Source organism: Acipenser ruthenus, chromosome 24 (assembly GCF_902713425.1).
Source record: "Acipenser ruthenus chromosome 24, fAciRut3.2 maternal haplotype, whole genome shotgun sequence".
In the NCBI taxonomy this organism is placed as follows: Eukaryota; Metazoa; Chordata; class Actinopteri; order Acipenseriformes; family Acipenseridae; genus Acipenser; species Acipenser ruthenus.
This window is the reverse complement of record NC_081212.1, coordinates 25,920,405-25,947,492: the sequence shown is the minus strand read 5'-3', so window position 1 is coordinate 25,947,492 and position 27,088 is coordinate 25,920,405. Positions and strand designations below refer to the sequence as shown.

The 27,088-nt window shown below is 42.5% G+C and overlaps 1 protein-coding gene across 4 annotated transcripts; it reads right to left on the bottom strand.

The window, feature by feature from the left end:
* Window positions 1-1,075: 1,075 nt before the first annotated feature.
* LOC117429335 (monoacylglycerol lipase ABHD2-like) lies at window positions 1,076-23,767 on the bottom strand. Of its 4 annotated transcripts, none has more exons than XM_034048710.3 (12): window positions 23,524-23,767; window positions 19,904-20,099; window positions 17,521-17,622; window positions 16,773-16,985; window positions 13,068-13,243; window positions 12,217-12,384; window positions 11,042-11,225; window positions 9,766-9,858; window positions 9,036-9,149; window positions 8,620-8,689; window positions 7,920-8,004; window positions 1,076-6,167 (listed from the first exon to the last, which is right to left on the bottom strand). In XM_034048710.3, the coding sequence occupies exons 4-12, from the start codon at window positions 16,976-16,978 to the stop codon at window positions 5,977-5,979; spliced, it is 1,287 nt and encodes a 428-aa protein (XP_033904601.1). In that variant the 5' UTR covers window positions 16,979-16,985; window positions 17,521-17,622; window positions 19,904-20,099; window positions 23,524-23,767; the 3' UTR covers window positions 1,076-5,976. The 4 variants fall into 4 exon arrangements, with proteins under 4 accessions (XP_033904601.1, XP_033904602.1, XP_033904600.1 ...); XM_034048711.3 differs by having other exon boundaries at window positions 23,538-23,767; XM_034048709.3 differs by lacking the exon at window positions 19,904-20,099.
* Between the last annotated feature and the right edge of the window lie 3,321 nt (window positions 23,768-27,088).

Below are 27,088 nucleotides of genomic sequence, written 5' to 3'. Positions count from 1 at the left end.
CGCAATAACACAAGAACTTGCAACTTCACGATCACTGTCACGATGATGCTGCTGCTTCCAGTCTCTCTTCACGTGCGTTTCCAAAACCCCACGTGAAGGTGCAGCTTCACTCCGCCACGTTCACGTGCATCGCTACGCAGTTTGAATAGCTTCTTTTGGTGCTTTGTTGGGAAACACATTTGAAAGTAATTTATGGAGTAGCCTATATATATATATAAATTATGGTTTTCTTGTAAATCAAACGAAAAATGCACAGCTGGTTGAAAAAATACAAGAACAAATATACTTACCCAAACTGAGGGAGAATTAGAAATAGCACTGAAGTAAAAAATAAACAAGGATATATTATCCTGTGAAATAAAATAAATAAATAACATAACATAACGAATCAAACAAAAAAGAAGACGTGGTTAGAAATTGCAGTGAAAGTAAATGCTTCAAACACTGGTCCTCCGCGAGATGGCAAAGAGGTTCGCAAGAAATAGCAGGATTTCGGATATGTGAAAGTTTATTGCAACGAGCCGACTACGAGGGCGTCTGCGGTGTTGCTGACGATTCACAGCAACAAGCAGCGCTTGCTAAATTATGTCTACGTTAACCCACAGCGCATTACACCTCCACTGACATGTCAAGATTACACCAGATCACTCGTGAACTCAAGTAGTCGTTCAAGAGCGACTGGAGTTGCGATGGCGTTTGGGAAACACTGCAGTTTGCAAACGTTGCACTTCCGTCGGTTTCACGACGCTGATTAGGTTAAAGTTGCTTTTGGTAAACGGGACCCTGGAGGTTCTGAAGAGGTGCGGTCTGTGTGTCCATCACTCTGACCGAGATGTCCCGCCTGTCACTCCCCAGCCGAGAGGGAGAGCCGCTGGACCGGACCTGGAGCAGCATTAACACACTGTAGCTCTTGATTTTCCTTGGTTTAGGCAGGAAGGGCTGTTCAGAAGTAAATGTAACTTCATGGTTTTGATGCACATGGGGGCTTATTCTTCTGAAGTGCATAACCTTTGACGTGACGCGGTCAGTGGGATGTTTTGCCATGAATAAGAATGGACCATAAAATACAAGAAAGTCAGGAAAACTAGTCTTTAATGCAATAAACACAGTGATCTGCTGCATTCAGCTATTTACATTGCAGTTGACCCATTCTTTATTTTCCATGGACCAAAGACAAGGCCAGCACAGTTCTCAGCTGTGACCGACTACAGATTTCATACAGGGAAGATCACCAGTCCTGCCATGTGCTTTACATAGGTTAGTGGGGCTGGGTTAAGCATTACTGGAAACATAGCCAAGTTAGATAGGAATTCATTTATTTGTTTCACACGATTTACCCTTTGTGTTTGTAACTTTATTGCATGGCACTGTTGAAATGCCAAGGAGACGCTGAACTCAGTCTAAGTAAAGTAATTCCTTGACGGTTACAGCACAGTCCATACATTGGACTTGTTATGTATCAGAGAATACTGCAAGAACGTACACAGAGAGAAGGGTTTGTTTCAATCATGAGGAGGTCTGTAACAAGCAGCCAGCAGCCTTTGAGGACCTGTTGGATATCCGAGGACGTTCCAGCAATGCTGCTCTGCAGATGGTAGGGGATTACGTATCATTTCAATAAGATTAGGTGGCTACTTTAACATTGCTCCATCATTATGATTAAACAGACACTTAAACATTTAATACCATCATGAGTTATATCCTCTTGTGGAGGCACGGTCTCACATTACAAGACAGGAGGCAAGCAGATATTACGAGAAAATAATTTAATTCCCAACACAATTATTGTAATTTTTAAAATAAACACCCCCTTGGTTTCTGAAAAACACACACACACAAATTCAATCTATACGATAACAGCTGAATGACAAATCACACATAAATGAGAATAATCTATTGATTCGTAAAGAAAAAGTGAAGCCATCAAAAAGGAGTACACGGGTATATTTAACAAATCCTGATGGGGGGGGGGGGGAAACAAAAAAACAAAAAACATCAATGTCTTCATACAGCTTTAAGTTGCTTTAACCCCCCCCCCCCCCCCCCCCGTCGCATATTTAAGGGTCTTGAGTGCATGTTCCTACACCTTCAGTACACAGGGGAGAGATGTGGTGTGTCACACCAACTGCCCTGGAAACTCACCCAGGTCCCTTCATAGCTGGGGTTAACATAGAGGGGTGTCTGCAGAGTGCTTGAGCAGTGTTACAAATCCCAGAAAACCAGCACCACCCCTCTGCACTTTGTTTTTTTTTTTTTTTTTTTTTTTTTTAAGGATCAAATATAAATCATCAGTGGTCAATCTGCTCAGTCCCCAACTAAATCTTGAAGGGTTGTATTTTTATTATATATAAAAGGATTCCAATGCAAAAAAAAAAAAAAAAAAAAAAGTTATCTAATGTAATTTCTAAATTAACTTAGCCATTTAATAACCCTTCTGCACACAATTACACTTCGGACTTCGGCTGCCAGTAAAGCATAAACATTTTAAATATTAAAATAACTTGTTCTCATTAACCATTAAATCACTTTAATTCATAAAAAAAGAGACTGTTCTCACCTGGTCCCTGTAAAAATCTGTTGTAAAAGCAGGACACATTTTATCTTATTTTTTTTAAACCCAAAGCTGGTCTCTTTGTGAAAGGGTTTCAGGTTTAATTGTTCTGTATGTGTCCATGCCAATGGGTGTTACTGTGTTTATTTCAATTCTGCACCCGCAATTAAGGTGTAGAAATTGGACGTGGACAAACTGCACTGTGCGGACAGACATACACACATCCATACAGTAAATTCATAAAACAAAACAAACCATAGAATACCAATTCCATTGCTTTACCTTGTTTGAACAGGGCTATATTTCAAAAAGCACCTTTCAGCACAGTCAATGGCAAACTGAAAGGATCAAAGTTCAACTGGGAAACATACTGCACATTGCTCTGTACTTAAAACGTATTGCTAGTTAGTGGTTTCTTGGAGAATCCCTAATTGATGCCTTTTTTTTGCAGCATTGCCATTCTCCAGAAACACAGTGAAGCCACCTCACCCCAACTCCTGGTGTTCAGGGGATCAGGAGAGCGTTCCCTATCTTGGGGGTCCCTGGCTGCCTCGCATTGGCACACACCCCCTTTTATTACTTGCTCATGCTGGCAGAAGCTCTTGTCACTGTGCCACAGCAGTAACTCTATCTGACAGTGAAACCTGGTGGCAAGAAAGATATTTGCCACAACTTCTTCGGATTTCCCCCTTTTCAGACCCTGAACCACAACCCTGGTTTAACAAGGATTGTAAAGGCAAGAGCACATCCAGCAGACATTCAACACAGGCCGAGAGGAATAGTGAAATAGAAACTTACTGAAACTATTACAAGCTGTGCACCGATTTTACATGGCTGTGATTAACTGCTAAGAAAGCACTTCCAAAAAAGCTGGACCATAAACTGGAAATGATCATTCCAGTGAGCTATCTGGTAACAGATTCCAAACATTCGCTACAATGCCCTGTACAGATTGAGATATAGCCCACATTCAACACTGAAGTGAAAAAAAACACCCCAAAAAGTGCCATTAAAACAAATAATAAAGGTTGTATTAACACAACAGATGCTTCTCTGCAAAAATAATTGCACAATTCTCTTAAAAAATGTACTTAATGACAGCTTAGAGACATTACAAGACCTTTGTGTAGTCAGGTAAATTAGCTCAGTACCACTGTCGGTATACAGTTGTGGGCACACACAGAGCTGTACAGGGTTAGTGCTGGATGAGCCACCCTTCCTGACACAGTAAAGGCTGTACTTTATCTTATTCACTGTATTTATTCAAATATACCAATACTGCAAAGCATAAGGAGATGCAACCTTTCCTTTGGGTGTGCATCATTTTGGATAATCAGGATTCCCTAAAAACTGGAGATGCTGTGGTGTTCTTAACATCTATGGATGATTGTCAAGTTTAAAAAAACAAACAAAAAAAAAAAAAAAACACAGTAATAAAGTGCAAAAGAAAAAAGTTAAGCACGTGCACACATGTTGGAACACATGGAACACAGAAGGAGTACGTCCTGCTTAGTGTTGGCAGTGACAATAATCCAATAAGAGCCAATTGGTTCTCTCAGGTGACAAACGGACAACATGGATATTCCTTTAAACATGGTCATAAGAAAGAACAACCCACCTCTTCCACCCAGTAAACCAAGTTATCACAGTAACATAATTTGCATAAGGAATAGAAGAGCTTGTTAGTCATATTGTTTTCTTTTTTCAAAGGCAAGGAAGGGTAAAAAAGACACATAGAAAGTGAAGATTCTGTGCTTCTGTTGAATTCTAAACTCAAGACTCCCCCGCATCGCCTGGGGAAAGGTAAGGTGTTTCCCAATATAACAGAGGATAACATTTCAGAAATGTTCTCTCCGCTTCCCTTCAAGTCCACCCGAAAGTTACAATTAAATAAATAAATAAAAGGGGTTCCCTCGAGGCTCGCGGACAGTTACAAATGAAAACCCCATCTTAAGAACCATAATTAAAGATGGATTTAAAAATAAAAAGCTTGGCATAAAGACATCAAGTGGATGCTTTACGTGGCCCTGGCTTTGGGATGAACTGCAGCACGTGACAGTAGGAATACCAGTGAATTCAGCTGGGTTCTGACCACTAGCCCTGTAGAGGAAGGTCACAATTAAACGAGTCACAATGTTTTAATCTCTTTCACGTGAAAGTGAGGCATAGAAACTAAAAAGCATGTCCTCAGAGAGCTGAAGTGCAAGACGGGACAGGAGCAGGTCGAAGCCCAACTGGGATCTTTGTGCCTTGGGTATGTTTGAAGCCGTCGTGGACTCCTGGCTAAAGGAGTCCCAGAGAGTGACTGAGTCTCCGAGACAGGACTCCGAGCATCTACTAAGACACACTGAATGTACGTGAAGTCAGTGTACGTGCCACTACATTACAGCGATCAAACCCCAGGGCCAGAATGTGCAAAACTGAAAACAGCAGCCAAGAAACAGAAAAGGAGTTTGAAACCACACGCTAAAATAAAAGAACTTAAATCAAGGGTTTAAAAAAAAAAAAAAGAACAAACTCCAGAGAATGTATTTAGATCTAGGGCTGGGAGCACTAGATGAGAGATCGGCATTTCAAGGTAACTTGCAACCCTGGGGCTTGACAGGACGTTTGTGACTGAGATTAGAGGGGAAGCAGTTAGTACTTTTTTTTTTTTTTTTTTTTAAACATATAACCCAGTTCTTTCACCACAGGTAAATTTTCTCCCCCCCCCAAAAAAATCTAAACTATACAGTTGTATTTATTATTATTATTATTATTATTATTATTTTTATTTTGGTACCTTACATTATATATATATATATATATATATATATATATATATATATATATATATATATATATATAGTGTTTTAGTCACGGATGAATTTTGGCGATTGTGAATTTTTTTTCTCTTGGTGCACAAGAAAGGTGGCAGTGGCTACAGCCAACCCTGCCTGCAATGGTGCATTCTACACGGTTCATCCAAGTGCTTAACTAAACACTGACCTGAACACCAGCCCCTCCCATTAAGAGCTAGGATTCGAAGAACACTTGTGTGCTGGTTCTGTGATGTAAACTACGGGCTGTTTCACAGCAGCATGAACTGTGCCACGAGCCCCACAGAAACATCGACTGGATTACAGCCCTTCCCATCTGCCCTTCTAGTTTTGGTTATTGTGTTTTTTTTCAGCATGTTCACATTCACTGTCCTTGTTTCTGTTTCTTCCTTTTTTGTTCTTCAGATATTATTTAACACAGTAGGGCTTTTTGTTTTTGGAAAGAAACCAAAACAAACAAATTATGAAAACTCTCCCACAGAAAAAAAACAACGATAAGAAAAGGCCAGCGGAAGAAAGTAGAAGAAGAAGGAGGAGGAGGAGTTGTTGAGGAGGAGAGCGAGGTGGCAGGGCGCTGTCAGGGAGGGGTTAGCGTTTATCCGTTTCCTACGAGCAGTCCTGTTCGCTGCCGCTCCCGCACTGCGGTTTGTGTTTCTCCCATTGGCAGATGGTGTTGGCGTACTCCACAATCACCTTGTCCATCCAGGTGAGAGGCTGAGGGAAGAGCACCGCCCCCTCGAAGAATCCCAGGTGCCCCCCATGCAGCGTGAGGGCAAAGATCACATTCTCCTTCTTCTCTGTGAGAGGAAAGAGAAACAGTGTCACTGCTTCTGAAGAGACACACACAGGGAGGGGTGGGAGGATTACAGGGGAGAGGGAAAGGGAGGGAGAAAAGGGCAGCAGTGTGGAGTAGTGGTTAGGGCTCTGGACTCTTGACCGGAGGGTCATGGGTTCAATCCCCGGTGGAGGACACTGCTGTTGTACCCTTGAGCAAGGAACTTTACCTAGATTGCTCCAGTAAAAACCCAGCTGTATAAATGGGTAATTGTATGTAAAAATAATATGATATCTTGTAAAAATTGTAAGTCGCCCTGGATAAGGGCGTCTGCTAAGAAATAAATAATAATAATAATAATAATAATAATAATAATAATAATAATAATAATAAGAAAAGAAGGGGGGGTAAAGAGAAAATAACAAAAACTAACATTAGGACAGACTCCAGTTCTGTCACCCTGCACCTAATAGGTGCTGAACACTCCAGTGCCAAACTTCCAATAGCCAATAGACAGTGCATTCTTAGCTCTACATTGCAGTTGTGTTGTACTGTCACCCTAGCCCCTAAATCCATTTTCAGTTCTGTACCTGGCACATTATTTGTGAATGAAAAACAAGCATCATATTTTAAAAAGCTTGCACTCTGAAAACTAGAGGAGCAAGGAAAGTCTAAATCATGGGTTCTTTAAACACGATTTCCTGGGTATCTTTTACGCAATTCACAGCACAAACTTTTTTTTTTTTTTTTTTTTTAATGTCTGCCCTTTAATTAGCTCCCCAGGTAGAACGTGTTTTGCGCTGCACTGTAGCTGATCGGAGTCACACAGGAACAGCTGGGGCGCTGAACTCCCTGCTCTTGCATTTCAGTCAACCACCTCCTGGTGCAACAGAGCCCTGTGGAGGCAGTGCATCCTCAAGGGCAAAATCGAGGGCTTGAGAGGCCGGCTGGACTAGTGGTTAGAGCTGAAGGACTGGTGGGCAGGGTGGTCTAGTGGTTAGAGTTGAAGGACTGGTGGGCAGGGTGGTCTAGTGGTTAGAGTTGAAGGGCTGGTGGGCAGGGTGGTCTAGTGGTTAGAGTTGAAGGGCTGGTGGGCAGGGTGGTCTAGTGGTTAGAGTTGAAGGGCTGGTGGGCAGGGTGGTCTAGTGGTTAGAGTTGAAGGGCTGGTGGGCAGGGTGGTCTAGTGGTTAGAGTTGAAGGGCTGGTGGGCAGAGTGGTCTAGTGGTTAGAGCTGAAGGGCTGGTGGGCAGGGTGGACTAGTGGTTAGAGTTGAAGGGCTGGTGGGCAGAGTGGTCTAGTGGTTGGTGGGCAGGGTGGTCTAGTGGTTAGAGTTGAAGGGCTGGTGGGCAGGGTGGTCTAGTGGTTGGTGGGCAGGGTGGTCTAGTGGTTAGAGTTCAAGGGTTGGTGGGCAGGGTGGTCTAGTGGTTAGAGTTCAAGGGTTGGTGGGCAGGGTGGTCTAGTGGTCTAGAAAAGCAAAAAGCAAAGACTGTCCGACAATCCCTCCAGTGTTGTTTTCTGTTCTCCATTTCTTCCCTCGGTACATTTATATTGTTCTGTTAGATCTGTGACGCACCAGCCCTAAAAACAACAACTCAATAGGAGACGTCCGAGGCAGTCTACAGCAATACAAACAAGCTGCTTTTTAACTTCCTCTTTTTAAGGAGCCTGTCCTTTGGTTCTAACGCTAGCGGTTTATAAAGGAGCCGTGGTATGTACTGTACATTTACATTTACACTCCGTTTCAATTGAAAGCAGACTGTCTGTATCTTCTTACCTGCAAGTGTGCGTGGGATGGTCAGTAAACTGGGATGCACCAGTGGGTCATCTGATGTGTTTACCAGCAATAGGGGCACATTGACCTGGGGAGATCGGGAACCCAAAAAAGCTGGTCAGGTTAGAAGCTTGAATACAAGTGCTACAAGCATATCTTGAATAACTTTCAGCAGACGTTTTTTTTTCCTATATTCTGTAGAAAAAACAAAAGTAACAAATAAAACGGTCCAAAGGCCACGATGAATTTATACTAAATGTTAAGTAGGCAGACGAGGGAATCTGAACAGGCAGTAGTGTCTTCACTGTCAGACTGCTCACGGTCGACATTTATCTAGGTAATGAATTTCCCACAGCCCTCAGGCTTCATTATGTCTCCGATTATAGGATGCGACTGAAAACACACAGCATGGGATAACACAACACAACACGTTTTCAAGATGTTTGTTAACAGAGCTATCAATCCCCACAAGGTTTAAACATGGCAGAAAAATAATCTCAAATGGGAGACTAGCGTCAGCCCCACTCCCATAGCTCTGTTGCTGGAGACAGGAGATCCTAGCAGAATATGCCCCGCAGGATATTATTTAAAAAAACAAACCAAAAAATAAATAAAAAGGCAATTCTACAGCGTACTTAGTGGACAAGTGCTTCGCAAGAGGAACAGGTCTGATAAAACCATACAATGAAGCAGAGATACTCACATTGTGAATATAATGGACACAGCTGTCCTTCTCATAGTATTCCTTGAGGGAGTCGTACCCATGGAATTTTCTATAAAATATGAACACAAAAAAAAAAACACACAAGACATAATTCTAAAAATTGCATGCAATACATTTGACATACTACCTCTCCTCCCAATGATATTACCTATTAACAGATTGCAACCTAAAGATCTGGCTCCAAATTAAAATGGAATTATTTTTTAAAGTGGGTTGCAATTATTATTATTATTATTATTATTATTATTATATTTTTTTAAGTTAAGAAATTTATGCCAAACTAAATTTTGGCGTCTCCTGCAGTGGTAAAGTTGCCAGAAAATAGAAAGCATAACATTGGCAGCCAATTTTAGAGCGTTCAGCCCTGGAACCACAGCTCCAGAGTGGGCCCTCACCTCATGATGTTGTCGTCGATCTGCATGAGGGAGGTGGCTGTGAAGAGCCGGCTAAGGTCGGCATCCTCCATCATCTTGGGTCTCTTGCTGGAGCTCTCTCCGAACAGCATGCCCCTGCAACACAGAGAGTGAGCATGTGTGTGTGTTTACAGGAGAGAGCGAGCATCTGTGCGTGTTTACAGGAGACAGCGAGCATGTGTGCGTTTTTACAGGAGTGAGAGAGCGAGCATGTGTGTGTGTTTACGGGAGAGAGCGAGCATGTGTGTGTGTTTACGGGAGAGAGCGAGCATGTGTGTGTGTTTACGGGAGAGAGCGAGCATGTGTGTGTGTTTACGGGAGAGAGCGAGCATGTGTGTGTTTACGGGAGAGAGCGAGCATGTGTGTGTTTACAGGAGAGAGCGAGCATGTGTGTGTGTTTACGGGAGAGAGCGAGCATGTGTGTGTGTTTACGGGAGAGAGCGAGCATGTGTGTTTAAAGGGCTTGGAAACCCACTGCAGGTCCTCTCTTTATTGTAGGTCAGGATCACATCTGAGAAAGAGGTCACATTCTCACGACTGTAAACGTCACATGTGCCGTGTTGTTGATTTTATTTTTATGAATTAATTTATGTATGATGTAGAATTAGATTTTGACCTCAGAATCCTGTTCAAGCTCACAGCTTGGTTCAGTTTGGTTGATCCCCCACATCCCCATTCAGCAGCTGTTGTCAGTGGTGGCCGCCCGACCTACCTGTGTGAGAGGATGATCCTCTTCATGTTGTCTGCCATGAGGAAGTTGTAAAATCTCCGGCACTGATCCCACTGCAGGAATGTCTCTTGGGCCCTGGGTGACAACACGACAAGCCGTTAACTGGAAACATAAGCTGTGTTTTACCACAAGACTGCAAGCAAAATGTGGAGCTCATTAGTTTGTGTGTACTGTATTTGAAAAAGACTGGCAGGCAGACAGTCACGTTTATATAATTTTGGAATTAACTGTATAAATAGACACCAAGACATCTGCTCAGTAGGGATATATTATTCAGGCTAGGCACAGTAACCTTGGGTTCCTTTGAACATATGGGAAAACAAACAAACAAACAAACAGGATTAACTTCACTCTGCCCCACTTCCTCTTATTTAACAAGAGTAAAATAAAAAACAGAAGACAATCAGAAATTAGCAATTTGCCATTTTAGCCTAGAGAAGGGCTTCCCAACCCTGGACCTGGGCATCCCATGTGTCTTCTGGTTTTCATTCCAACTGAGCTCTCAATTACTTAACTAGACCCTTAATTGAACTAATAATTTGCTTAATTAGATCTTTTTACTTGTTTTTAGCTCTTAAACAGTTGCAGATTTCAAGTTAGCTACAACATTTTATAAGTAACTGAGCTGAGAACAATTAAAAAAGTCTAAATTAAGCTCTGTTTGTTCAATGGAAGGAGCAGTATATAAAACAATACAATTTTTGCCTTAAAAGCTATGACTACGACAACTAGAGATACCAGGGCTCTGTTTTGCAAGAGCAGCTGGGGAGGTATTAAGCTGTCTGCATAACAAACACATGTCACATCAACAGAGCACGACCGGCTCGGACTGTGCAAAGCCCCACAATGTCTGACGCTGTCCAAGCATAACTTGCACAAAACAAGTAGATTATTCCCCGCCGCAGATGTCATCCCGTCACATGACCCAGTTCTGAGCTAACCAACAATCTCTTTCCTGGAAACGGATGCCGTCTCACTCAGACCTACGTTTAACTAGTTTAAAACCTCCTTCTGTCCGCAATCGGGGACGACAGCAGGGATGTCTGGAATGATTTCAGGAATTTCAATTACATTCAGAGGATGAATTCCTCCAGGCGGCTTGGAAGGATGTCAGCTCAAAAAAGAAGCGGTCAGCTGAGCGTTACAATTTACAAACAGCCGTTTCCTTCAAAATGCTTCTTGTCACAGAGGGGGTTGGAGATACATGGGAGTCTTACGTCCATCCCTGTTCCTCCCCGACTGGCTTGCGAGTACCCACCTGAGCGCGCTGTAGCCCTGGCACACACTGACGCAGCACAGCACTCTCTCCTGGTTGGTGTGGTTCTCACCCAGGAACTTGCAGACAATGTTGCCCCCTAGGCTGAAGCCCACAACAATGAGCTGCGTCTGGGGGAATGTCTTCTTGATGTAGCCCACCATGGCTGCAAACTCCCAGGTGCAGCCTGAGAACAAGAGGCAATATTGAACATTTTACAGGTTTTTATTTGTGTCTGGGGAAAAAAAGTAAATTAGCACTATCTGTCATATTGTGCATTTAAAAAAAAAAAAATCTTTCAAATGATATTCTGTGCCACATTCAGACACGATAAGGTCACATATTATCCAATGGATTAACCAGAGCATGCTGTTGACCCAAAAGCTAAAATTAAATACTAAAATAAAAAGTGTTTTTCGAAATGCTCAAAAACAAATGCTGCACAGCAGAAGCCTGCATGTATGTACATACTCAGAGAGCAGTTAAGCTGGCCAGCAGAAACTGCAATGTTCAGTGACAGAAAGAAACATTACTGATGCTGGAAGACTTGACCGGCCAGTGTAGAAAATTGGTGTGTGAATGTAACGGTCTGTTCTTAATGCACTTCAGAACTGGAGACAGACTATTCTGTGCGGGAGTTCCTGCACATGTAATAAAAATCATAGAGGAAGACATCTGCACTCTCCTATTACTGAAATAAACTGGAACACAGCTGCCAAAATATCAACACAAGTGATACAATGGCTGCTGCCTCCAGACCCACTTAAACACAAATCACCAAGCAGAAACTAGGTGGGGGACTGGTAAAACGCATGGCTATAGCTATCAGTATCCTGAAACCATAGCTAACTATGACCTGCTTTTCCCGTATAGACATGTACAAAATGTATAGTGTGCCCTACACATGGATGGAGAGATGGCTTCTACATGCCCACCCAGATTGTGATGCTCTGAATACATTGTGGTAAAGCAGGTGCTTCCTGTGTAAAACTCTGAAGACATGCACCCTCAGTGTTGAGGGAATACATTCGAAGGTGGTCAGGCAAGGCATATTACCCCTGGCGTGAAGGCTGCAAGGATACAGGAAGAGGACTGTTGACTCAGGACTCTTGTTTGTAGAAAGAAACACTTTGTCATCGTGCTCGTGACACACAAACATTCGTCTCTACGGTCCTTACCGTAGGTGAACATGCGGGGAGAGGTTAGCTCAATGTTAGGCAGAGCTCCCAGGTGGTTAAGGACAGCACAGCGGTAGCCTTGCTTCTGAGCGTAGTCCACAAAGGTACGTATGTAGTGCTTCTCACTGTGGTTACCAATCCCAGGACAAATAACCATGGTGACATCATCTAGTCAGGAAATCAAATCAAAACAGGTTTAGCATTGGGGGCATGACACATTCCGAGAACATTCCTAAATCGCTGCCCTAAACTTTGCAAATTGCATAAATGAGAAGTAGAACGACTTCTTGTTTTTACACAGGGTGTAATGCAAACTACTTCCTCTTGTGAAAGTTTCCAGAGCAAACTGAGCTCTCATCATCACTCTTCCTCTCTGTCATTATTCCCCTACATGCTTGACGTGTCTGACAGGTTTTGATACACTGCTACGGTAGGTAAATCAAAACCTGTCAAGAAAATGAGGAACATATCAAAAGCATCAAAAGTTAACACAATAAGCTCCTCATAAAATGCATTTTGCACATACATTTGACCCTTCCCTCAGAAACTGCGCAATTGTTTGTCAGAATGTTTTTGTTAAGTGGCAAGTCCCATTACAGCCCAACAAGATCCTTTGACTCCCAAGGAAGGGAAGTTCCTACCTGGGGAAATTTTGTCAGAGCAATTGGTCTGGTTATTCTGCAAGCTAAACAGCACTGTGACCTCAGACCCAGCATGCTGGTGTGAGCTGGTAAGGGCACAGATTCAGACTGCAGCTAAACTGCACTATGTCTCTTCTAGGAATCCACATGGCCCTATAGCAGAGCTGTGGGTGCAGATTTCAAATTGTGAGAGTCCTCCGCCCCCTTTACCTCCTGTGCACTGGTCGGCTAGCGGTTCGAAGAGGTCAAAGGTGGCCGTGGCCCCGTCATGCATGGCGAGGAATTTGCGCTGCCCAATTGGATGAGGTGAGCTGACCCGGCCCATCTTCCCATAGAGCGCCGTCTGTAGGTGCCCGCATTTCCCCCATAGCAGGGGAGGAATGTACCTGTTCAGGAGACATCGATCAATATTTACCTGCGATATAACTCTCCACCATCTAACTGTACCATTACAGCTCAGCTCAACACATTACAGTGTACACTGAGCAAAACTTAACGGAACAGCATCATTTATCTTTTTATTTTTAAATACACCCGTTAGGAGAGAGGTAGGGATTCCAGTCATAAATAATGTTTAACAGGTGGATTGATGAAACAGTGGTTTTAATCATTTCCTTTCAAACCAGACCATTTACTCACTGGATGACTCCAGGGAAAATGAGATTTTCTATTATATTTTTTTTAGTTCCTGGAGGATTTTGGATCAGTCAACTGCACAGGATGACAGAAATTAATTACACTGTCTTACGTGCTTAATTACCAGCCACTGTTAGCCAGAGCCATGAAGACTATATTTATACAATCCCAACCTTTAAACAGATATGAAGCCTGCTTGCTATAAAACAGTGGAGAATGGGGGTCAATAAAGCACCACATGCATCTGCATCCTCGCTAGAATGACACAGTGACCTGCTGTAAATCACTTCTCCATATATATTCATACAGCTCAGGATGATGAAGACTGATCCAGCAGTCTTTGTAAGCACAATGTAAAGTAGATGAAGCAGGTCCAGTTTATCTCCAAATAGGATTAGAAGATTGTAGAGCACAGGAGAGGATTACCTGCTAAAGCAGTGTAAACTGATCAATGTTTATTGCAGGGAAACAAGACAGAACAGCCAGCACTGACTGACACAAGATAGAACATCAAAGAGCAAGGTCCAGTCACACCGACATCCCTGTCCCTCTTATCTCCCTTTCTATGCTTGAAGTCATTCTCTCTTTCTCAGATCTAATCACCTCTTAAATTCTTTTTCCAATTAAACATCTCCAGTAAAACTCCAATGCTGTGTGATTGTAGCTAAAGCAATTCACCTGTTCCTCATTACACTGTACTTGCCTTTGCTAACAGTTCTCCTCAGCTGTTGCAGTTTTCTGAATTGCCATTCAGGAACAGAAAGTGTCTCATTATTTCCCAGAGAGGTGTATGGGTGTGGCTACGCTGATTTCAGCATTGTACTGCAACCTCAGGTCCACAGAACAATGTTAAACTGTAAAGTATATTACGTGTTGCCAAGGCTTTTAAACCCGAGTTTGAAATCCTCCGTCGATAACAACGCAGAAGGCTTGCTTACTCTGTCTGTGTGGGGTGATAATAGAAGTGTACTGAGGGTATTTTTAGTAAGCAAGCGAGAAACGGCCGAATTACAAATAGGATTAAGAACGGGATTACCTCCTACATGAGAAGAGAGAGCAAGACAAGAACAGAAGAAAAGTGCAAAGCAAGGGTGCATAAAGAATATCCGAGTATAATTAGCTCTGCTGAAATACGACCGGCGATCTCTGGCTAGACACTACAGAGATCACAGAGCCTTTAGCACACTCAGGGGTATGCAGCAGAGCAGACAGAGAGATTCAGAGCTGGTAATGCAGCCACAGCTCTGTTAGCCGAAGACACTTATCAATACTTAACAAAAAAAAAAAAAAAAAAAAGATTAGCAATTGAAGCCTAGCTTGAGTTTCTATGGAAACGCCCTTGTGCTTACAAGCAGGCACCAAAACAGGAAACGTCTGTGGTTGTGTCAGAGTTCATTGAGGGAGCCTGGCCCAACACAAGCCATGAGTCACTGCCTGAAATATAACTCACCAACTCAATTTTAGCTCCTCTGCCGTTTATTTGTACAGCGCATGAAGGGAGTGTGAAGCGTAGTTAAGGAGAGGAAGCTGCGAGTAATTTAACAGACACAAGTTTCTTAATGCCACACTGGAGGCTCTTGTTACAAGGGCCAGTATCTGAGGCTCATGGGTGCCAGGGGTGTTTGTGAGTTTGCTCATAATGTACCAGCATCTGGTATAATAACCCTTCTAAAAGTTTACTGGGGTGGCAATTTTGCAGTTTTCCCATGCTTTCCCCTTGGGTATACTATGAATTTTTTTTTTTTTTTTTTTTTAAATACACTTTCCCTACATCCCTAGGCTTTACCATGCTTTCTATACATTCTTATATTTTGCTACACTTTTACTGTGTGATAAACCTTTATAAAACTCAACAATTTAAAATAGTCATTGGAATGACATTCTTACAAGTACAAGTACATTATTGGTTTGCCGTTATCTTTTTCGTTTTCAGACATTGACATTAGGGCTCAGATCCTGCAATAACACCTTATCTTTTAAACAAATGCAAAAAGGCACACTGTCTGAGGAACAGCAATTACAATCAACAGCGCTTTGTATAGCAGCCCTGCTCTCTCACACAGTACTACACTGTACCCAGCAGCTATAGCCAATCTACTAGTGTCATGGAAACAATCAAGTTACGCAACAGTGGGCTCTGGGTCACTGTATATGAAGGAGGTCTGGTTATGCAAACTACAGCACTGTAATGCGGTTTAATCACAACAGTACAGCGAGAACCTTCCAGGTGCACTCAAGCGATAAGTGACCTGAAGCACATTTTACCAAAAACATGCAACAGCAAATCCTCACACGCTGCTCCATGCCTGCAAAACTATTCTGTAACGAACAAAGCGCTATGCTGTAATCAATTGGTCATCTCAACTGCTGCAATTTTCAGATCCTTGCTGGTCACTTCATTTCAGAGTCAGACCTTGAGTTCTAACAAAACCACAGAGGAACTCTGATTCAGAAGAACCATATGCCAGTGACCTTAACCTTCAGCCACAAAGCTACACTGCTTCCTCTCCCAGTCCTCCACCACCCCCACAAACCACTGACCCGAACAGCCTTCTCTGACTACTTTTCAATATCTCTCACCAGTCATCAGACACTGCCTTTTGCCACAACTCGTGCAACACTTGTCTTTTTTTGGGGTATGTATTTAAAGAAAAGCTTGCGTGTTCGAATAAGTAACAGAACTTGAACTGTTCATCTACAGGCAAATTAGCAGGAGCCCAGATAAACTAGACACAAGACTAGGCACATACTGTATGCAAAATGGAAAAGGACTGGCCAGGGAAATATTTGAATTGAAGTGTAACAGTAGCTGCATTGTTGTTACAACACACCTGAGGTTCCTGAACTTCAGCTAATGTACAGTGGTAGTGCCGTATACCAACACCATTCTGATCTGACTAGGTACCATAAATACCGCTTGGACAGGATTCACGATTCTAAATGGTCAGCACATTTGTACATTTCCAAGCTCTGGCTTCAATCCATCCCGATTCCACTCTACAGATCCAGACAGACGAGTGTAGGCGTGCACTCTAGTCCATCACTTTGCAAATCTCACTTTTACAATAACTTATTTTTGTAGAATGTGTAGCAATTTTAAATGTATTTCTATTCAAATGATTGACACACAGGCCAACGCATGCTGATTTAATCGCCTGTAGCAAGTCTGGGGATTGTGCTCTTACAGAAATACCTGAGAAAGGTGTGTCCGACTTGCACAGTTTAAAAGAGGCTGTGGGCGTGCGTGCGTGCATGTGGGGGGGGGGCCAGCAGACTCACTCTTTGGTCAGTAGTGAGCAGGACTTGATCAGGAAGCGGTTGAGTGGGGTGTCCTGATAGCTGAGGCAAGGCGGCTCAGTTGGGCTCTTCAGGTTCAGAAAGCGCACGATGATGTACAGCACTGTCGCCACCGCCGCCAGCTTCACCCCGTCGAACATCGCCGGCATCTCGGGGGCAATGGTGCCCACTTCTCCATCTTTGTTCATGATAGGTCTGCGGGGAGAAAGCCTCAACAGTTACACAGGTGCAGTGAAACGATGTCGATTCCACCTACACTATCAAGATCATGATGCACAGTACTATAATGCTATTACATACATTGTAACTACTGTAAAAGACCTCGGGGATTGACACAGATGGACAGTAGACTCCCGTTGCATAGCAGTTTGATACATTCCTGGTTTTACTAGGAGTTTAATATGACAGACCAGAGCTTTCTACCTATATACTGTGGCTAATCAAGCCCGTAGTAGAACCTGGAATAGGTGAAACTGCTATGCAAGAGTAGTGTTATTTCCATCCCTGATTCACTGACACTCTCTCTTCCAATATAATGGAAATGTTTTCAAAAGAAAGATGGCAGCACAAAATAAAGCTGATTTGTTATTTGCAGCTTTACCAGAAATAACTTTTTTTTTGGACCCACCATATTCCACACAGTTTTTGTATAATATTATGTTATACAGCAGCTATAAAAGAACAGTCAAATTACAACACTACAGTATCAAGTAAATTAAACTTTGCTTACCACGTTGGCTTCTCTTTCTGTATATAAAAAAAAGAGAGATTTACTGTCCACACTGTGTGCGATCTGTGCAAAATGTTCCAAGTCACAGTGTTCCGGTCAAATCTGAAAATCAACAAAGCCACAAATTACTCTTCTGTTCAAGTAGCTAAGAGGTCGACAGATGTCAGGCAGGAATGAGAAGACAAAGTCCAGACTTTATACCATTTTAGTAAACCATGCAGTATTTTAGCGTTCGATTTATCAGCTAACAGTTTGTTTCTGCGGAAAGAAAAGATCCCCAATACGCTGGGTGGCAAAGCTGCACACTGCAGATCACAGTTCCAGGGACACATTTAAAAATAAAAGGTAGGCTCTGGCTAAAGAGATCGGAGCTGCTGTTGTAATTACATCCCCTGTGCTGAACGGTCCCTGTTCGCCTCTTCTGTGTACAATTCCCTGGAAAGGATAAATGATCCGAGCCTCCGATTCAAGCCCCGAAATTAAAAACAACTGAGGACTGCACTGGAGGCGCAAGGAAACAGCAACAGCAGCAGCAGCAGCAGCTGGACTGCAGTTTAACGTTAATGTAATTGCAGTTTACAGTTACAACGTAGTGCAGGGAAGCAACACCCGTTCATTTAAGTCCTGCCGGGATACAGTATAAGCTATAGTTTGCGTTTGTTTTGGCCTGTGCCGGGTGTGTGTTAGCACAGCTGAGATGCAACCTCTGAATGTGTCTCTAGAAACGGTCGAGCATTACCAGGAGAGCAGAGCAGCAGAAGCACATAGAGACAGAGCTGGCTTGTAAAGTCTCCAGTCACCAAAGCTGCTCACAGCATTAGTAGTATAATTATTGATATAGCTCAAAGATGCACTCCAGGAGTTGGGACCAGACTCTCAGAACTGGGGAGAAGCTAGACGCACAAGTGTGACTCATGTGCCCCTAGTGCCCACTTTACTGTTCCAGTTCAACAGTGTTTTTAGCATGATCACAACTGGCATCTGAGCTATAGCATTTCCTTAGAGAGGCACAGGACTGGACGGGCATGGGCTGAACATTACCAATCCGCTCCATTAGTACCGCAGAGTGATGTGTGCGTTAGGTCAATGCATCCTCAGAACATCCTTATGCTTTTACATCATTTCTGGCAAGACGTTCTTTTTGTTTTATTTAAAAACCAACAAAATTGAGTTTGGTGATCTAAATGAAAATAAAGCCTTGCAGGGTCTCCCAGGGTAAACTTCATATATTCTTACGGTTTTGGTTTTTGTCACAGTGGAATTACTCCTTGGAAATTAGAATGGACGGATTTCGCAGCACGCGCACACCATCTCCGTATCATCGCACAACGATACACGAAACGGGTCACGTAACTGTGCTCACAAATGTATGTGATGGGAGAGAACGGCAAGAAAGAAGAAGAAGAGTGAAGTCAGCATGACTTTTACTCACTGCCTGTGGAATTAAACAAAATCACTATGCACCGGTTCATCAAAGAAAACAAAAAAAACACCAACAGGCCAATAAGGTGTCACAACACATAATACACTTAAGAACAGAGCCTGTATTCCGGGATGCTCTCTCATGCTGATTCAGTGTTGTGTAATACTGATCTTTCCAGTACAGTAGTGGAGTTAGTTTGAAAACAGGAGGGGGGAGGAGGGTAAAGCTCTGTACTAAACCCAGGTACTGAGTCATTTCATGGAAATAGCCATTAACAAATTAAATGAAAACCAAAATAACTTTTCATTCGACAAACAACTCCTATTCAACCACTCCGATGCACGCCCATCACTGCCCCACAAAAACGCCAAATTGGTCCTTGGATGTAAATGTGTACAGAACAAAATATAGACCAAACAAAACTTCTCTAACCTCTCTGGCTGCACAAGCCAGCCCCGACTCTGACAGCTGGTTCAGACTATAAATACAGGGGGGAGGGGGGCACTAAACAGTGAATCAGGAGACTATCTCAAAGCAAATCTCTGCATTTTAATTTCTATATTAAGTAATCTGCTTCTCTCTCTCTCCTCTTGCAGATACGAAGCAGAGGCATTTTAAAAGATGAATACACGGAAGGGATTTTGAAATCGACCATTTTAAATGCAGCTGCATGAACTGCAAAGCCCGTCCCTTCAGGCACACTGTACGATATCCGCCTCCCAACTCAAACAGCCACACCTGCATGAATAAAAGTATGATTAAAATATGCATGCAGATATTAACATGAACAAAAGCAAAACGTACACACTCACATTGTAACACATGCACACCAGATGTCATTTCCACAGTGTCTGTATGTTTGATGTGGCTCAGAAAAGGAGCCATTCACAAGACTTTGATGAAATGGTAGCACCTGAGCTAATAGTACACTAAAAGTACACCACCCCCCTGGTACCATACCGTATAGTATTGATATTCTCGCTTGCTCTGAGAGGACCAGTGATCCGCAGAGGAGCTTCCCCACCGTTCCATCAGGAAGGAGGATCCTTAAACCCCCACTCCCAGGGAGCCACCCCGATCACACGAACCCCAAGCGACAACCCAAACAGGCCCGCCGACAGCTTCCCGACAGCCAGGGAGAGATGGCAGAACCTTCCTGGAGGAAGCAGAACCAAGTCAGTCAAAGCTGGACTGAGTGAATAGAACCAGGCAGCCCAAGGGTGTATCGGAATCACAATCGGAATGGGTCTAACACAGGCATTCTTTCAGTGTGAAAAGAAGTCAGGATCCATGGCGACTGGTGACCAGAGCGTTGGATTGTTAATGCTTACAAATCACCCTTCCAACCTGAACCCTGCATGGGGGCTTAGAGCCCTCATCATTTACAGGTCAGTGGAGCAAAGTTACATTATAACAAAAAATGCACTGAAATCAAAACAACCACCTTCTTTAACATCCTACTGCTGCAAGAAGTTGACAGGGCAGGTTAATTTGTAATTAAACAAACTGGCCAACAAGATCTCCGAGAAGGGCTGCCCACGATGCCCAGAAAGCTAAACTACTGAAGACTATACTGTAGTAAACAATCACGATTCAAGGAAATCTAGTTTTGTGAAGAATTTACAAGGACTGTGGGACACTGCAGCTTTAAAGAGCTCTCCCCCTGTGGGCTTCACAAGCCAAGCCTATGCAAAGCATACTGGATTCACAGTTTATTTGACCACACCATTTACCTATTTAAGAACTAGGCTACAGTACATGTGTGTTTAGAAAGCTGTGCAGACACAAAGTCTGTACTCACCCAACCCTGTAGGAACTGCAGAGGCATCTGGAAAACGCCCTGTTTTACAAATAACCTTGAGGCATGGTACCTTTGCTGTAGTTTACCAAACACTAGACATCTTTCTCTTCTACAGGATCCACAGATCAACGACAGCTGTCAGACAAGTACAGAAACATCGTCCAGAGGATTACAGCCAAGGTGATGCATTAACCAGACCAGAATCTACTGCAGAAAAAGTGGGACCACTCGCCACGTATCACAGCCTCTACTCTAAACAAAGCATGTTCCAATATATATAGAATATGCAGTCCTTTTCCTATCTGAACAGGCGTGCAGTGCCACTGCAGCCAGCACACCCCTGTGATTTGAATTGTAAAGTGACAAGCACATGAAGGAGCACTGGGTTTATAATTCAGCACATGAACTGTAAATCGACACATTGTCTTTATCTTCTACACTTCTAAGAACCTGTCCTAGAATCCCCCATTATTCTGGCTTTGCTTCCCTGTCTGGCAGATACAGTACTGACTTGCAAAAGTAAAACAATAGAGAACTGCATTATATACATATAGAACCCGTTTAATGACTAGCCAATATACAAATACATGTCTTAAGCCATTTAAAAGGACTGACTCACTCAATTAGAGATCCAGTGAGTGCTCACTGTTACAGGAGCCTTAATCCTAACTTCTTAACCTCTCCATGTGACAGAAGGGACATTTCAGGTATCCTCATTTTAACACTGAGCTGCGAGTGCCGGACACGATTAGACCGTTTCTGAAATGCGCATCTTTAGATGACCGAAATATTAACGAATAATGCAGCACAAACCATCCTAATATCTGTTGTAGCTTAAAAAAAAAAAATTGACATTTAGTACCCAATATATAGACTAAACACCAAAACCTGGAGGCACATTGTATTAGAACAGATTGTATGGTTTGAAATTTGGTTTCGGAAAACACATTGCATGCTTTTTGAACTGTGGTAAAGACCAACTGGGGTCTGCTTGCTTTGTTAATCCAGACTGTTTAAAACACATCAATCACCTCCTAGGTTAATCACACAGACGCAGTCCCGCTGTTTATATGTGCAGTACTGTAGCACGATGGCAGTTCCACGTTTAAAAAGGATTTTGTTTACAGTACACAGAGCCAGACTTAAACTGATCAACCTTTAAAGTCATTCAGTACATTTCCTTTTGCTTTGTTGTTACTTGGAAAGTATCTTTGTACATTAGGTATGACAGGCAGAGTACAGCCTAATGTCTGAACGTTAGTTTGAGTTTCACTGTGTGCCTTGTTCCCTAGATTGCGCTTCTTTGTGACTGGCACCATGAATAATGTCACAAACATTTGAACATGTGGAAGCCATGCACGCTACCAACAGGCAAACAAACATAGGAGGACTAAGAGGAAAATGAACAGCAGGAAAGACAAACACACACACTGTATCCAGAGCTGATACACCCTACAGAAAGACAAGATAGGTGTGCCATTAACCTTTGATGGCTCATTACAGTGTTTGAAATCATGAAGTGGGTGAATACAGTTACATCACTTCAGGGCTTGATAATCCTGAAATCCAGATAATATTTCACTGTTTCAAACCATGTCGACAGAACACTTGACATGCTATATGCTACTGTCATGTTAGTAAAGATACGAGATACCAGAGGGCATGCGATTCTGAAAGCAAAATGAGGAAGCAGCCAGTAATAAGAAGTAATAATTTTATTAAGTACTGGAATGACGTCACGCACAGCTACATGTTCATTTCTATATGAAGAACGCATTGCCCCAAGATACTGTCATTTCAGATCTTCCCTGGGGTTCTTTACATAGAAAGGCTGGCATGTTGGATGCAAGTTTGTGAAACGAATTGCCCCAAACCATGGTTTACTTTATAAGTCATGTGTGCGCACACTACATACATTTTAAATGACTTTGGGACAATCTGTTCTTCATACAACAATGGCACCTCTAATGACGTCATAATATCTAATAGCCAGAAGTAATCTGCATTGCTCCAAGCATGTACTTTCAAAAAGACATCTGATGCAGTATAAAAATGATCCAAGGGGGCAAGACGCTCTTTACTGATAAAACAGCCTTAATTAAAACTGCATATTGCCTAAAGAGAAACGTAGATTCATTTCTGATCAATCGCGTGTAAAACATGCTTACTCCAAACAGATATGATTTTATAATATATGTGGTGAAATTAATTTATTCTAGAAAAGCCAGTTTGTACACTTTATTAAAACACGGCGTTTGTGAATTTGAGGCTCCAGGCAGCAGTGCTGTTAAGTTTGAGTTCTGCCACCTCTAGTTTTAACCCAGATCCAGCTCGTATGAAGACTGGCGAAAGTTCGAGTTTTTAAAAGGCCAAATTTTGAGTTTTAAAAGCGAAATATCCAGTTTTAAAGACGACATTTCGAGTTTTTTTTCCCCTCTGCTGGCCCTAGGTCTCCGTAATAAAGAAACAAAGCAAATAATAATAATGTACAAGCGCACGCCTGCTGTCATTAAAATCTCATTTAATGATGATGTTGATCACCAGCAACTGCGTTTCCTGTGTTTTCCGGCCCAATTCACCCCCTGTATACATTTAAACAACAACAGCCCGTAGCGAACAGCACACGACAGGTATAGTGTGTACAGTATGCACAGAGTTAGTACATTACTCATACACCATGTATATAATTAATATGTACGTGCGTGTGCCCTAAGATCCTCACAAGAACAGTCAGTCCCACAACGTCAACAGCGCATTTTTCTGGTAAATAAAGACTCACATGAGAAGGCATACCCGTGTTCTTCCTCAAGTTATTTTTGCACGTTGTTTCTTCCTTTATGTAAGCCACTCTCTTCATTCATGCCCGGATCCCCTTTGCTCATGTGTCTGTTTTTTGCATTTCATTTGCAACAGGTTTTTTGTATTTTCTTCCCAGTCGGCGGAGACATGCAGATTTCTGGCACAGCAGAACTCCACTTCCCACTGTAGCCTCGCTTCATTATCAAAACCACGCTTCCATTGGCTTACGGGAATTCCCATCTCTTCAACTGCGGATATAAGTGGTTTAAAACTCTGTCGATCTTTGGCATAGGCCCTGCCTCTCTTTGTGGATTGGTTAGAAGGACTGATAAGCCTGCCCCCCCAGAGAAGGTCTAGAATAAAGGGGAAAGGCGGGACAATGGGATCTGACTGATCGCTGATTGGTCTATGCATCATTGTCAGATACCATCAAGCTAACGGGTTTTATTATTACGTAGTGTAAAAGGTATGTAGAGACCGCCCAGTGGCAGTATACTGTACCGTACCTGTATAAAGCACCATATACACATCTTAGCTTCATTGTTCAGAATATGAATCATACCAGTTGGTGTATCTGAGAATGGCCACAAGGTGGCAGCATTCGTTGTTGAATATTTTGTATAATACTGTACCAGTGTAATTGATATTTCACTATAAAACCCTATTCTTAATTCTATGATTCCAGGCTACCACTGACGACAATACTATACTGTAATCCCTATTGTGACGACAGATGATATTTCTGATTATAGACGCGATCTGACGTAAATGGAATTAACATTTTTTTAAAACTTTAAAAAATAATCTGACGGTTTCAAAGTCCTTTGAAAGTTCAAGTCGACACTTTTCACAAAGAAAGCATACTTGTTTGTGTCAGAGTCTGAAAGCCAGGACTTTGTAGCACAGCATTAAAATACCAACACATGACACATCAAATAATGATTTTTTATTAACAGTATGCCATACTCGTATAACTTGCTGTTTTCTCTTAAAAACCTTAAATATACATGTTTTGTTTAAACTGGTCTCAAACCGCCCCTTTTGTGGGGACATGCATTGTGTCGTTTTTCTTCAACCTCAACACTCCAGTTTCAAACCGAATCTGTACCTGTACCGTAGCCTTTCAGACTGTATTATTATGCTGAGAGCAACACCTTTCTAAAGTAATATCACTGCTGCTCAAATCACAATGTTAACTAGCTATTAACACCAAGCAGCGCGAAGCTGTTTTAGAATGCAATGCTCTGCCTGTGGCAGCACCTTCCACACCGCAGATACAACGCACTTCTGTGTATGTGTGTGTGTGTGTGTGCGTGAGTGCGTGCGTGCGTGCGTGTGTTTTTCTAACAGCTGGCTTTGACTGTATTGTTATAATAAACAATGCATGCAATGGAAGGGTGGCTATAAATGAGTTAGTGGTTAAGACCTTTTTGACAAGAGTCTATTTCGAAGTTTATTTGTATGTAGATGAGCTCATACTTCACACGGCTTGTGGGGATATTGTACTTTCATCTCTAATGAGGAGGGTCAGACTAACACGTTTGTGATGGCACTGGTGTAACAGATTCTACTGACCCCTGCTGGAGAGATGAAGTAATACAAGTAGCTGGCCTTTTTTGTACAGCGGTTAATCGGCGACTCTGAGCTTACCAGTCCGTGCCCATGGCTCTCGAACTAACTGGTGCAGTCCTACTCTTAAAGAGCTTCTCTGAAAGAGGGTGCCTGTGAGTCTGTCCCTCTAAACAGTAGCTCTATTTGCAATCTGCAGGAACCTCTGGCAGCTACAGATCAGCCCCCCTGGGTGCAGAGCTGTGGCTCAGATATCTGTTAGAATGAAAGCTGCTGCTGTTTGGAAGCTCTGCCTGTTTAACACCAGCTGTAGGTCAGCAGTTTCAGAGGCAGGCCAGAGGCCAGGCTGCTATTCAAGCAGTGCTGTTTGACTGGGCAGCACATGGAAACAGGGAGGGGAGGGGAGGGGAGATGTGTACTGATTGAAACAGGGAGGGGAGGGGAGGGGAGATGTGTACTTTAACAACCCTTTACAAACTGCTTTTATCATGCTACACCACGACACACGTGTGTACGGGTCTCTCCCTCTCTGACCCCCTCTTCTCCCCTCACTCTGTAGAGCCCATCTTCTCTCTCACTGCACAGTCACAGTCCAACGCCCTTCTCTAGCTGACTACCCTCTGACTCAGTCCGCCCTACTAGTCTAGGGTCAGAAGCTTTTAAACTTGCTGGCTTTTATTTCACACACACAGGCTCAGATTTAAGCACAACACCCAGTTTTGGCAAGAGACAAAGGGAGTTCTCCAAGCTGCCAGCTTGAGTAACCAGAATAAATTTGCTGGCAGTCTTCTGCCAAGCCCAGTGTGTGTCACAACCAGCCACACTGGATCAGGCAGCATTTCTTGTACACAACTGTATAACATAGAGAAGAAATGTATCTATGTCTAGTATATTAGGAAGTATTTATTCATGAGTCACAGTGCAGTAACTGTTTCTCATTACCGCCCAGTTCCAGCTGTGTGTAACATGTGTGAAGTTAACAAAGCAATGCAAGGATGATCATGATAATTAGGCTACCAGTGTAACGTCGAATGTGCTGTGGGTTCTAGCAGGAGGTGACACAGTGTTGACGATGGCAATAACTGGAGACCAGGTCAGCGATGTCGTTCTTAAAGGTACAGTTTATGGAACCCGCTGTAATAAACCAAAAACAAGCTCAAGAACTGGACCACACTTAAACAGAGTTATATTATACAGTTAATCATGACGTTCTTTCTAAATTATCAAGACTATTTTTTTTAATAAGGCATTGAAATGGGCTGAGTCTTGTTAGATAGAAAGCAATGTGTTCAAGCTAGTAATATTCAATCTCCCTTTAGGAATTGCACAGCGGGGTCACCCCCAGGGTCCTGTATTAGGATCATTATTATTCCGTCTGTATATCTATGATCTACCGGTCGCTTGTCCTGGACTTGACCTCCAGATGTACACTGGTGATACAGTTGTGTATGTCTCTAAGAGGCTGCTTCTAACATAACACATGTCATGACAGAGCTGACAGATTGGCTGAATAACTCCTGCCTAACCTTGAATGTAAAGAAAACTGCGGGGATGTGTTTTTCTATCAAACAAAATTCAACAAAAAATCATTTTGATATTTTAATTAACGGTGATAATATTGATATAGTTTCAGATCTTAAACAGGTAATGGATTCCCAATTAACATTCAAAAAACACATTAAAAGGGTGATCAAAACTGTGAGATTTAATCTGTCAAACTGCAGGTATATTAGAAATAATCTATGCACTAATGCTGCTAAATTATATTAGCATTCTGTGATTTTTATCCCACTTCTCATATTAAATAACCACTTGGTCACAAGCTGGGAAATCTGTCATTCAGCCAATTTACTCTGTGTATAAACAAAGCTTAAAAATTACAGATAAACAAAACAATGAGATTCCACCATTGCAGCATTCTCCAAAAATATAACTGACACAGTTTTGATCATTTGATATATTATTCTTGTGGTGGT